The sequence below is a fragment of the Lynx rufus genome, unplaced genomic scaffold, assembly GCF_022079265.1.
Source record: "Lynx rufus isolate CCGP_SWC_20201006 ecotype Redwood Valley unplaced genomic scaffold, mLynRuf1.p SCAF_5, whole genome shotgun sequence".
Taxonomy (NCBI): Eukaryota; Metazoa; Chordata; class Mammalia; order Carnivora; family Felidae; genus Lynx; species Lynx rufus.
In genome coordinates, this window is record NW_025814867.1 from 109,794,646 (window position 1) to 109,808,390 (window position 13,745).

Consider the following 13,745-nt stretch of genomic DNA (forward strand, 5'->3'; position numbering starts at 1 on the left):
AGCACTAATCCCATTCATAAGGACTCCACCTTCATGACCTAATCACCTTTCAAAGGACCCACACCTATCACATTGAGGATTAAGATTGTAACATATAAATTTCAGAGGGACACAAACATTCAGTACATAACAGGGATTATAGTATATGCTGGGTTAAAAAAACACTGTGAATAGGAATATTAGAAAGACACTAGAAATAGCTGTATCAGAAAAATCTGTATGTTGGGACTCCTGGGTGGCTTAGTCGGCTAAGCATCTGACTTCAGCTCAGGTCATGATCTCATGGTTCGTGGGTTCAAGCCCTGCAGTGGCCTCTGTACTGACAGCTCAAAGCCTGGAGCTTGCTTTGAATTCTGTGTCTCCCTCTCTCTCTGCCCCTCCTCTGCTCAGTCTATGTTTCTCTCTCTCTCTCTCTCAAAAATGAACATTAAAAAAAATGAAGAGAAAAATCTCCATGTCCTATTAGATATGGTAGAGTTAATTCTTCAAATGTCGTGTCTTGTATGGGTTCTTCTCTTACCCATCTATGGACAGAGCTAAAGATAATTTGTAACCCCCTCCTTTTTCTCTTTTTAAACTTCTGGAACAGGGGCATCTGGGTGGTTCAGTCATTTAAGCATCTGACTCTTGGTTTTCAGCTCAGGTCATCATCTCACAGTTCATGGGCTCAAGCCTTCGTCCACCTCTGCACTGATAGCACAGAGCCTGCTTGGGATCCTCTCTCTCCCTCTCTCTCTCTGCCCCTCCCCTGTTTGTGCTCTCTCTCTCTCCTCTCTCTCTCAAAGTAAATAAATAAACTTAAAAAAAAAAAAACTTCTGGAACAGCCAAAATAAATTTTTTTTGTCAGTAGTCCCTATTTCAACAAATAGTATTTCTATCCATCTAGTTGCTCAAGCCAAAAATCCAGGAGTCCTCCTTCTTATTTCCTTCTCCTTATTCCTAACCTCCAATCATAAAATTTTGTTCATAGGAATCACAGTATTAGTATTTAGCATAAGTATTAAGTAATTAAATATTAGTATTTAGGTATTAGTGTTAACTATATTAGTATTCGTAGTTAAGAATTAATATTAAGCATTTCTCAGAATACTATCAAAATTAATTTGGTCTCCCAGCCTACAAGCTTGTGCTTCTTCTAATCTATTCTCTGAACTGTAATTAGGATATTTTTTTTTAATTTTTAATGTTTATTTTTGACAGAGAGGGAGAGAGCGAGCGAGCACAGAAGTGGGTGGGTAGGGCAGAAAGAGAGAGGGAGACACAGAATCCGAAGCAGGCTCTAGGCTCTGAGCTGTCAGCACAGAGCCCGACATGGGGCTCCAACCCACAAACCATGAGATCATGACCTGAGCTGAAGTCAGATGCTCAACCAACTGAGCCACCCAGGCACTCCAGGATATTCTTTATAAAATGTAAATCTGAGAATATTCTCCTGTCTAAAACCATCCAGTGTTTTCTACTGTTATGAGAATAAAGTCAAAAATCATAACCATGGCCATTGCAGCCTTAAGCAAGCTGCCTCTGCTTATTTCGTTAACTTAACTTTCTAACTACTGACAAAACCTCTCCTTGACCAAATCTGAGTCTGGCTCCTCTGAGCCCTCCTCTCAGCTAGGCTCTGATGTTGGACTCCATCGTTGGTCCACTTAGTCCAGTTTTTGTTGTTGTTGTTGTTGATGTTGTTGTTGTCACTTAGTCTAGTTTTAGCAAGAATTTGGCTGTCAGTGAAAATTTCTCATTTTTGGCACTTAATCATCCTCTAGATCTGATAAAATTCCTCATCCTCCACTGTCAATGTGTTATCAACCTGGCCTGGCTTCAGTAAGAATTACGCTGAGTCAGTCTAGTAAGAATCTCTCTTATGCCTGATGTTTCTTTCCTCTTAGTTAATTTTCCATTCACTGATCCTCACCCTACACTTTGGCTATAATATTGCCCCCTCAATTGTCCTTGGTGAATTAGAAGTTGAGGCTGATCTCTCTCCCCAACTTCAAAACCCCCATTGCAGCAATCCCTCTTAAAGTCTTCCTTATGTCTTTAATAAATGTCATGAATAATTTTTTCTTTAACACGGCTCTCCCATAATTTTTTAGCTTCAGTTAACTGGACTATTTTCTCCTACCTCAAGACCTTTGCATATGCTATTCCTTTGCCTATGAATTTGTTTTCCCAACTGCTGTTGTCTTTCAAACTAAGCGTCATTTTCTCACAGACGTATTACCTGTACCCCAAGGCTGTTAGCTCTCATACTAGATGTTCCATGGCACCTTGAATTTCTGAACACTCTTCACACTTTCAATTTGTTGTTCATTGTGAACTCCATATGGATAAAGGCAACGTTGGTCTTGTTTGCTGGTGTCCTCAACACGTACTATTGATGGGGACATAGTAGACACTCAAATATTAGCTGAAGGTATGAGTAAACACCTAAAGTAAACTTCAACATAAGAACAATAAATTCAAACAGAACACAAACATACAAAAATGGAGTTTATAATCATTTTTATGTTCACTTATAATTTTAGTATGGCATTAACAACATAGAAACTGAAGACTGACTTAGTGTTTAATTTCTATCAACTGCAGTTTTGGTGTCATTCTATTAAGACATAAGAGAGGTTTTCAAAAGATCCTCTAACTTGACTAATACTGTAAAATATTAATGATGGCGTTGACTGATGCCCAGCTCATCAATAGGCTACAAAAAAGAACATATTCACTTTTCAAAAAAAGTAACAAATCAAACCTCAAGCCAGAATATAACACTGTGTATATTCTTTTCATAACATAATACTGCAGAGTATTCTTTTTCTTCTAGCATCTACATTCGCAGCATTTCAGTGGGACAAAAAAATCTTAGGTGACAAAAAAGTAAGTTAAGCAATTTGCTTTCTTTTTGTGGAGCTTCTAGTTACTATTGGCACTCGAGAAAAATTAATAGTTGTTTTGGCTTTCAAAGCTTTTTTAAAGTATTTAAAAATTGACTGAAGGCTAGAGGAAGGGGCTAAGTTGTGTTTTTCTGTACCAGCAGAAACCATAGGAAACTCCTGTTTTAAAACAGTAGCTGCAGGTTTATCCAAAGGCTTAGGGCTTGTCACCCATTCACGGCAGTGGTGCTTTATCCAGGCCAATAACTGAACATCACTTCCCAGCTGGTGTCCTACATGATGTTCAGAGTCAATAAAGGCAACAGCATATACTTTGTTCATCACTTCCCACTTTTTACGAACAAGTAAGTCCATAAAAACCAAGCCTCCGTAACCATGTACAATGAAGGCAACATCCTTGCCTTCAGTCTTTGAAATGAAGTAATCCCAAATGTAAGCCATGTGTTCTTCAGGAGTGTTGCTGCATCTTTTAGGGGTGCACTGGAGAGGTTGCTGGACAGATAAAAAGTTCTCTGCTGGAACCATTTTTAGGGAAGATGACCCCTTAGTTTGGGTTAAAAGGCCTTTCCGCTCTTCTTCCATGTTTAGGTCGATGAAATTGTCATTGGGGTTTAGCACAATTACATCATAATGTGCCTGCAATGCCATTTGAATACATGGTATCTGACTTCCATGTTGGAGACCATGATGTATTATTGCCTGCTGACTCCACTGACCAGCTCTAAAGACTCCTTGGTCTTGAAGAAGAACAAGAAGAACAGAACGATGACTTGTTAATGCTCTCTCACTCATGAAAAAGAAGCTTCTTGGTTCTTTATCAGCCTCTGGTGGGATATATACTTTTTGTAATTTGCATACTTTCTCCAAAAGCTCATAAATATATTGTTCAAGCAAATAGCCAAGGGCCTGGTAGCGCTTGCTGTTCCTCTCAAAGACATTTTTATAATAGTTAAAAACAAAAGGCCTTTGTGTCTCAGTGTGTCTCAATTCAGCTTTTTCATTGAAGTCATATTTAAGTTCTTCTAGTAAGTCAGATTGTTCAATAAATTTTTGGAAGCTCAGCTCCCGAGTAACTGGTAACCACTGAAAATAAAAAAGCAATAATCTGTCAGTGGTAGAAAAAACTAAAAATATCCGCTTGTTAAATTATTCCTGTGGAAAATCATTCTAAAATTAAGTACTTCACTAATACATTACCCTTTTAATCTAAATTAAGGACTGAGTTAAGGACTTAATCTGAGTTAAGGACTTTAACTCAAAATAATTGTGAATGATGCAAAGTAGTAAGGGATAATTAAGTATGGGAAAATGGCCAGACCATACATAATGACAGAACTGACCCACAATCCATAGCAACTTGCCCAGGAAGCCAACCCCTTATCTACAATAAATAGCCCAGGAAGCCAGCCTGCTATAAGTCAGATTTGTACGAAGTCAGACTACTACCTCTAGTGACAATCCAGCAAGCTAAACAATAACCTCTGTTACAACTGGCCACAAATGGCCAGGACTTGACTAATAACTGAGAACTTTCCTAATTTTTATCCCTGCTTCCAAATTAGGACCCATGAGAAAAAGCCAAATATGCATCCCTAACCAATCACACAGGATATTCTGCTTTTAGTTAGCCCACCTGCAGCTTCCCCAGGCCAACAGCCTCCAATCAGGACATACCAACAGCCTTTCTTATTTTCCACTATAAAGCTTTCCCAGTTTTCTGCCTTCCTTTGAGTCTCTGCCAAAATGCAAGTGATGTGGTTGACTACATTGATATAGCTAGCACAGAATAAATAGGTTTTGCTTTTCTCATTTGGTTTGGCTTTATTTCCACAGTCAGCATTCAATAATTTTTGCTGTTAAATAAATGGCAGGGGATGGCAGTGGGGGTGAAATGCGAACCAGGCAGTACAGGTTATGATGAATTTATCTTACAATGAAGATATGGTATTTCAGATGTCTGAGAAGAAAAAAGTGGCTGACTAAAAAGTTAATTTAGACAGTTATTGTGGACAAAGCCTAAAAGGAAAAGAAAAGACTTTGAAAGGTTAAGTGGCTTGCCCTGAAGATTATTCATTAAATTATTATTAAATACACGATTGGGTACTGAGGTTGTCGGACTCTAAAATTCATGTTCTTAACTAATACATGAATATGTTCTCTGCTTAATTTCTTAACATTGACAGTGGTAATCCATGACTCACTTCCAATAAGTAGCAGTGAAAATGATTTTTAATTACACTCATGATACTATCAAGGCTTATGGCAAAATTAAGATGGTGCTTGCTTACTTTATTTTCTTAACTCTTTTCTCACTTTCTGAAACTTACTCTGATTCCCATATGTAACGGCTATGTTATGAAGGTGTTTGGTTGTCCAAACCACCCAACATATCTAGACTGTTCTCTATTCCCTCCTGTTCCATTAAAAAACTGTTTTCTGGGGTGCCTGGGTGACTCAGTTAGTTGAGCGACCAACTTCGGCTCAGGTCATGATATCGCGGTTTGTGAGTTCAAGCCCCGCATCGGGCTCTGTGCTGACAGCTTGGAGCCTGGAGCCTGCTTCGGATCCTGTGTCTTCCCCTCCCCTGCTCACGCTCTGTGTGTGTGTCTCTCTCTCAATAATGAATAAAACGTTAAAAAAACCCAAACTGTTTCTTCTAGTGTTGCTGATCTCAGAGGCCATTATGTAATTAATGTCTTTCCAAAGTGTAAATGACAGATAGACCTAATTATCCTTTAAAAGGAGAAGCCTTGGGGTGCCTGGGTGGCTCAGCCTGTTGGGCTGGGCATCCAAATTCGGCTCAGGTCATGATCTTCATGGGTTGTGAGTTCAAGCCCTGTGTCGGGCTCTGTGCTGACAGCTCAGAGCCTGGAGCCTGGTTCAGATTTTGTGTCCCTCTCTTGCTCTGCTCTTCCCCTGCTGGTGCTCTGTTGCCCTCTCTCAAGAATAAATAAAACATTAAAAAAAAATTAAAAGGAGAAACCTCTTGGAGGGAAGGTGGGTGGGGAATGGGCAAAATGGGTGATGGGTATTATGGAGGCACTTGCTGTAATGAGCACTGGGTATTGTATGTAAGTGATGAATCTGTAAATTCTATTCCTGAAACCAATATTACACTATATGTTAACTAACTAGAATTTAAATAAATAAATAAATAAATAAATAAATATATATATATATATATATATATATATAGAGAGAGAGAGAGAGAGAGAGAGAGAGAGAAGTCTGTCGAATTAGATTGATTTAGGTTTAAACCCTAGCTCCAAATTTTCAGTTCGAGTGACTTTCAGCAGGTTCTTACCTTCTATGAGTTTCTTCATCTTCTGAGTTTTACTTTATGCTATTTAATAGTGATCCTTACTACTCTCTATCTTGCTACTCTGCTTTATTTTTCTTCATAGTCTACATTACCACTTAATACCTAATTGCTTGTATATTTTTCAACTTTACGTCTTCCCTCACTAGAATGAAAGCTCTAGGAGAACAGGAATTTTATTTAACTACTATAGCTTCAGTGTTTAGAATGCCCTCTGGCACATATTATATAAATATTTTTTGAGAGAATAAATGCAAAATAGGGATAACAATATTTCACAAGGCTGTTGTGTGAAATTAACTAATGTAGGCAAAAACCATACTACATAGTGTCTCACGCATGGAAGGTTCTGTGAAATTAGACAGGATGATATTCATTTTTGAGAAATGTGAAATAAAAAACCGTATATATCTCTTTCCAGCCTTCCTTATTCACTTAACATTGTGATATTTATCCATATTAATAAATGTATTTCTACATCATTCATTTTGTTTTTGGTGTTCCATTTCTTGAATATGCCATAGTTTAACCATTTTCCTGTGGAAGAACATTTAGATTGCTCTAATTTTCTACTATTATATACAAAACTGAAATGGGTATTTTTATAGCTATATTTTTGTGCACATATCAAAAATTTCCCTAGGCAATATACTTGAAGGTGGAATTTCTAGGTTATATCAGCATCTTTCACTTCACCAGACATTGCCAAATTGCTCTTTAAAAAGAAAGTTCTATTTTATAAATTGACATGGATGACCAGGTTTGCACAGAAAACCAATAGTCTCTCAGATCTAAAATACCCTGTTTAGGGGTGCCTGGCTGGTTCAGTAGGAAGAATATGTGACTCTTGATATTGGGGTCATGAGGTAGAGCCCCATGTTAGGGGTAGAGATTACTTAAATAAATAAAATTTAAAAAATACTGTTTATTCAGATGTTGGTCTGAAAATTGCCTTTTCCTCTACTGAGATACAGTATATTTAAAGCTCAAAGAACTGGGGCGCCTGGGTGGCTCAGTCGGTCGGGTGTCCGACTTCGGCTCAGGTCATGATCGCACAGTCAGTGAGTTCGAGCCCTGAATCAGGCTCTGTGCTGACAGCTCAGAGATTGAAACCTGCTTCGGACTCTGTGTCTCCCTCTCTCTCTGCCTCTCCCCTGCTCATGCTCTGTCTCTCTGTGTCTCAAAAATAAATAAGAACATTAAAAAAATTTTTTTAAAAAACACATCAATTTCTTCTTAAAAAAAAATCTCAAAGAACTAAGCATTTTGTTAGCTATTTAACTCTTTTTTAATCAGAAAGTAAAATAAACAGGGGCGCCTGGGTGGCGCAGTCGGTTAAGCGTCCGACTTCAGCCAGGTCATGATCTCGCACTCCGTGAGTTCGAGCCCCGCGTCAGGCTCTGGGCTGATGGCTCGGAGCCTGTTTCTGATTCTGTGTCTCCCTCTCTCTCTGCCCCTCCCCCGTTCATGCTCTGTCTCTCTCTGTCCCAAAAATAAATAAACGTTGAAAAAAAATTAAAAAAAAAAGAAAGTAAAATAAACAAAATCAGTATTTTCATTCTTTTTTAATCAGTATTTAAAAAAATTTTTTAATGTTTATTTATTCTTGAGAGAAAGACAGAGTGCAAGTGGGGAGGAGCAGAGAGAGACATAGAATCCGAAGCAGTCTCCAGGCCTTGAGCTATCAGCACAGAGCCCAATGTGGGGCTTGAACTCGTTAACCATGATATCATGACCTGAGCCAAAGTCTGACACCTAACTGACTGAGCCACCCAGGTGCCCCTTAATCAGTATTTTCTAATAGCACATAGCACAACATTTAATGATCTCTTCCACTTTTGTTCAGTGTTTGTATACTTAGTTGTTTGAGACACTTCTCAGGGCTGAAGAATGAGAGTTTACAAACTGGAAAAACAAAATGGCACATAGATATATAAAGGATAGGTGGTGATGGGGTGAACAGGAGCAAGGTAGAGAGTATCTTCCAGAATGAAAAGCTAGATGATTTCTAGCACGTTTTGCTTGGTTAATATCCTCCAACCTGAAACTCTCCCCTAAATTTATATCTAATTGTCTACTAGGTATATTGACTTAGATGTAAAATACATTAAAAAAAAAATCTAAGGGGAGGGGAGAGGGAGAGGGAGAGGGAGAGAGAGAGAGAGAGAGAGAGAGAGAGAGAGAGAGAGAGAGAGAGAGAGAGAGAGAGAGAATCCCAAGCAGGCTCCATCTCAGGAATGTGAGCTCATGCCCTGAGCCAAAATCAAGAGTCACATGTGAAGCTCAACAGACTGAGCCACCCAGGCATCCCTAGGCTCTGTTATTTGAAATACACCTGTAATCTAATCACTTATCACCCTTCCACCTCTATCACCCTAGTTCAACTCAACAATAACTTTATCAAGTAACATTATCAAGTCTCCTATATAATCTCTTTGCATAAGCTCTTATCATCATGCAGTCTGTTTTCCACATAGCAGCTAGAGTGATCTTTTCAAAACCTCTAAATTGGATCTCACACACCTGTTCAAAATTCTCAATGGTTTCCCCTCTCAGAATAAAAGATTAGGTCCTTATCACTGCCTGCAAGGTCCCACATGGCCCTTAGCTCTTCAATGTCATTGCCTTACTTGCCTACTCATCTAGCTGCATGATCTGGCTCTTAGCTCTTTCTCAGGTGTCATTTCCCACTATGCTCTTGCTTACTTCACTCTAGCCACACCTGGCCTTTTTGCCTCCAACTGTGAAGCAAGCTCCTGTTTAGGGCATTCCCCCTCACTATGCCCACAGCTTGGAACACTCTTCCTGTAGATATTTCATTTCCTTCACATTTCTGTCCACTTGTTATCTGATCAGAGATGTGAGCATTCTATCTGAAAGGGCAATTCTAATTCTTCCTCATTCTCCTATCTATGCTTAGCTCCTTCTCTTCTCTTTCCTTCCTTTCCCTTCACTTTCCTCCCTCTACCTCTCTTTTTTTAAAGCACTTATTTCCTACCAGCTGACATATACTTGCTTATTTTCTGCACCCCCTTCCCCCGCCAACCCATTAGAATGTAAGTTCCATGGGGCGCCTGGGTGGCGCAGTCGGTTAAGCGTCCGACATCAGCCAGGTCACGATCTCGCGGTCCGTGAGTTCGAGCCCCGCGTCGGGCTCTGGGCTGATGGCTCGGAGCCTGGAGCCTGTTTCCGAGTCTGTGTCTCCCTCTCTCTCTGCCCCTCCCCCGTTCATGCTCTGTCTCTCTCTGTCCCAAAAAATAAATAAAAAACGTTGAAAAAAAAATTAAAAAAAAAAAAAAGAATGTAAGTTCCATGAGAACAGGGACAAAGACTTTGTTTTGTTCACTACTGTATCTCTAGTTCTTGGAATAATGCCCGGTACATACTAAGCACTTAAATATTATTGTTAGAAATTTACAATTTTTGCTAAGGGCATAAGTTAGTAAAGAGCAAAAGACCTCTAGCTGCATATACAGGAGAAAGATGCACACAAAGCTCTCTAAAAATTATAGAGGCTTCTTGTATAATTTTAAAGTTAATAAATGTCAATTTATTAATCATTCTTAGAGAATATCCTATGCATTTATGTTTCTTTTACAAATCAAGATCAATAATAAGATTATTTGATTATTAGATAATTAGATTATTAGAGCTGCAAAGCATGTTATTGATATTCATTGTTAATGTGTTTTTTATAGAGAAGTAAGGATTTTCTTTTTTTTTTTTTTTTTTTGAGAAGTAAGGATTTTCAAAGTAAAATGACATACCCAAAGTAACTCAGGCAGCTCTAGGAGACTGAGAGAAGATTCATTTTTACCGGTGATCTTGTAAATGCATAGTATTTAACTTATTTCATTCATCTTCCAAAAATTTAGTGAAGGTATTTGCTAGACACTTAGTGTCTTACATCAAGTAGCCTAGTCATTTTATATTGAATGGAATAATGGAGAATAGTATATAATCATTAATTAGAATATTAGGGGTGCCTGGGTGGCTCAGTTGATTAAGCATCTGATTTTGGCTCAGGTCATGATCTTATGCTACATGAGTTTGGAGCCTCCTGTTGGGCTCTGTGCTGACAGCATGGAGCCTGGAGCCTGCTTTGGATTCTGCGTGTCTCTCTCTCTCTCTGCCCCTCCCCCTTCGTACTCTCTCTCAAAAATAAATATAAGAAAAATTTAAAAAGTAATAATTATTAATGAGAATTTCAAATTAGGTTCTTCTAGTAACCTGGATTAGGTGATTGACACAGCTGTTATTTTTTGTTTTAGGGATGGCTATTGTTTCTAATTACTTATTTAAAAACCTTTTTTAACGTTTATTCATTTTTTGAGAAAAAGAGAGAGACAGAGCGTGAGTGGGAAAGGGGCAGAGAGAGGGAGACACAGAATCCAAAGCAGGCTCCAGGCTCTGAGCTGTCAGCACAGAGCCCAATAGGGGCTCGAACTCATGAACTGCGAGATCATGACCTGAGCTGAAGTTGGACGCTCAACTGAATGAGCCACCCAGGCGCCCCTCTAATTATTTATTTTAAAAATTGTAGTATAATATACTAAAATTTACTATTTTAGCCATTTTTAGTTGTACAGTTCAGTGACATTAAATAGATTCACACTGGTGTGCCACCGTTACTGCTATCTATCCATAGAACGTTTTTCATCTTGCCAAAATCTAACTTTGTAACCATTAAGGGATAACTGCTCATTTCCCCATTGCCCCAGCCCCCAGCAAACCATTCTACTTGCTAGGAATTTGACAAGTGAGTAGTTGGGGCAATAGAATCACAGATGCACATAATTTTAATTAGCTTGATTTTAAGGAGCTCCTTTTCTCTCCAGGATCATCAATTGGCTTTACTAAGCAATATTTTACATTCTTCACAGATGAACAGTAAGCTTTTATGAAAATAAAATTTTACAACCTGAGAAGTTAGCATCTAAAACCCTGGTTACTCAGTAATACCTTATTACAGTGATTATAGTCCTTTGGTATACTTTGGAGGTCTTTTGTATATCCTATGCCAGTAGGAAGCACAGAGTGAAGGATGCTTCACTCAGAAAACTTAAGAATATCTAAATGCTTTTTATTACAATGACCATGATTTTATTTATTTAGAAAAACAAAATAAAGAATCCTAGAAAACATGTCTTAAGAAAATAATTACTATTTTCATACAAAAGCAGATTATTCTCAACACAGAATGCAAAAATGAAGTTTTTTACTAAAATTATGCTTGTATACAATTCTATTTAGTAAATTACAGAAAAAAACTAGAAAATGATAAAGCTAATGAAATAACATATGTGAAAGGTTCAAAAAAAGCAAACTAAATCCCTTCCTCCTAGGATTCCTTCTCCCTACCTACCTCTCCCCAGGAAAGACTAAAGTGGCTGAATTTAATGTAGCTGAGGTAAAGACACAGAAATAGGCTATTAGAAATAGAAAGAAAAATAGAATAGAATAGAAATAGAATATTAGAAATAGAAAGAAAAAAAGTTAGATGTCACCAAATCTTGGGTTTCTCAAATTTGAGTATGCGACAGAAGTTTCTAGAAAAGTTAAAGAAAAAAAAGTTTAGTCAACTATTATAAAGAGAAACATCTCATAACAACTGATGGTTAGTGTTGCCAGCCATCCCTAAAGGGCCTTCCAATGCTTCTCTCTCTCTCCTAAAGTAATCACTCTGGACTTTTATAGAAATCAGTGCTTTGCATTTCTTTATGGTTTTATCTCCTAAGTATACAGCGCTATAAATTATAGTTCAGTGTTATACTTAAAAAAAGAAATACTTGATATGTCTTCCTGGGATAAATTTTAAACATACAGATTATCAGGCCCCACTTGTAGGAGATTCTGATTTAAAAGGTCTGAGGTGGGACCTGGAGTAGGTAGTTTAAGAAAAGATGCTCCCAAATAATTCTGAAAACTAGATTTTTGGATTTACCGACTTTGTGCAGTCCTAGACCCTATGTTTCATGTTTCTTGATTTGGATTATTCAGAGGCAAGTGGGTACCAAAAGTTAAAGGCTAAAGAAGATGAGACTACCTAAAGCCTCAGTTTTTACTAACAATAATATAAATTGAAAAATTTCTCTTGAAACTAATGTATTAAGGCACATTTCTGTGCCTCAATAACAACAGAAATGTGCCTTAATACATTATGTGTGCCTAAGAAACAGATGTGCCTAAGAAACAAATGTATTAAGGCAAAGAAATGCTAAATAAATGTAACATTTTAAGATAGGACACTTCAAAGAAGTTAGCAGTATATGTACAAGATATCTTGGGCTTGGCTGGCCCAGGGCCAAATGACAGTTTAGGGATCTTAGGTTAAAGATTTGTGCACAGATTCCTTCTATAGCTTTTTGGACAACAGATTATCCATCTACTCCTCAAATACCTAGAGTTACTGCAGGTTTTCATAACTTGTGGAAACAGGCCGTTCCACTGCAGGGCAGTTACAGTTGGTGACTGTTAAAAAAAAAAAAAAAAAGATATCTTTAAAACTAACTTAAAAAGATACCTTTAAAACTAAACAATCTTATGTATCTTTTCATGAATTACAGATTACTTCATTTATATGTGGAAGAAAAACTTGCTTCACATAAGAATTCTCAGTATTTTAAAGATAAAAGTCAATTACTAATGAAAATGGAGCGAATAGCAACATAACTCCATGTATCTTTGCCAACTGTAGGCTTTCCTGGAGCCCATGGTAAGAAATTCCACATTGTTTCTTTTAGTTTTTAAAATAGGAAGTCCAGATATCTACAGTGCCCATCTAAACCTCTTTACATTCATATTGTACTTAAAGTTAATTCACTTGTGATGAGAAAGGGCCTTTTGCAGATTTTATTAAGCTCTCTTCAAAGAAATTGTTAATCCAGGGATAAAATAAAGGGTTGATCAATTTCATACTGTCTCTTTGTCTTGAAACTATTAAAACCAAACCCAATGCATAGAACAAAAATAAAAATATAATACTTAATGTAATCACTTTTATGCACCTTTAATGCTCAATAAAGAGCCGTACCCATTAGATAACACCTGTCCATCCTCTCTTATAAAATACTGGGCTGATGAATTTCTAATCTCAAATAATTTTAATTTGAAAGGTTCTATACAGTGTGAGTTAAATGTACATAAGCAAAATGACATTATCCCCAAACATACTAAGACAATCACTTTTTTTTTTTTTTTTGGTCTTTCTTATTTTTAACATAAGAAACCTCTCACCTGAGCATCACTTATTTTTATGAAAGGCAAAATGAGGTTAAGTGACTCTCTCAAAAGTAGAAACTGAACTTTTAGTCCTTTAGTTGTTTGCAATGCAGTTAACTATGAGACAGATTAATGCTCTAACAATAAAAATACTGGTCCAAAAGCAAATTTGAAATTCTTGAGCTTCAAGTTCATTTATCTTCAAACGTTATTTGAAACAAGTTCCAATTCAAAGAGACAAATTGGCTACACGGTATATTAGCAGAACGGTATATTTGTTTCAAGAAGTCTAAGTGACACATTTGCAAACTGAATA

The 13,745-nt window shown here is 37.4% G+C and overlaps 1 protein-coding gene across 1 annotated transcript; it reads right to left on the minus strand.

The window, feature by feature from the left end:
* Positions 1-2,877: 2,877 nt before the first annotated feature.
* Positions 2,878-3,681, minus strand: LOC124527248 (putative protein FAM172B). The gene has a single exon (XM_047100449.1). The coding sequence runs from the start codon at positions 3,679-3,681 to the stop codon at positions 2,878-2,880; it is 804 nt and encodes a 267-aa protein (XP_046956405.1).
* Between the last annotated feature and the right edge of the window lie 10,064 nt (positions 3,682-13,745).

Coding starts and splice junctions, on each gene's coding strand:
- LOC124527248 (XM_047100449.1), bottom strand. CDS start 3,681: ATGAGTGAGAGAGCATTAACAAGTCATCGTTCTGTTCTTCTTGTTCTT.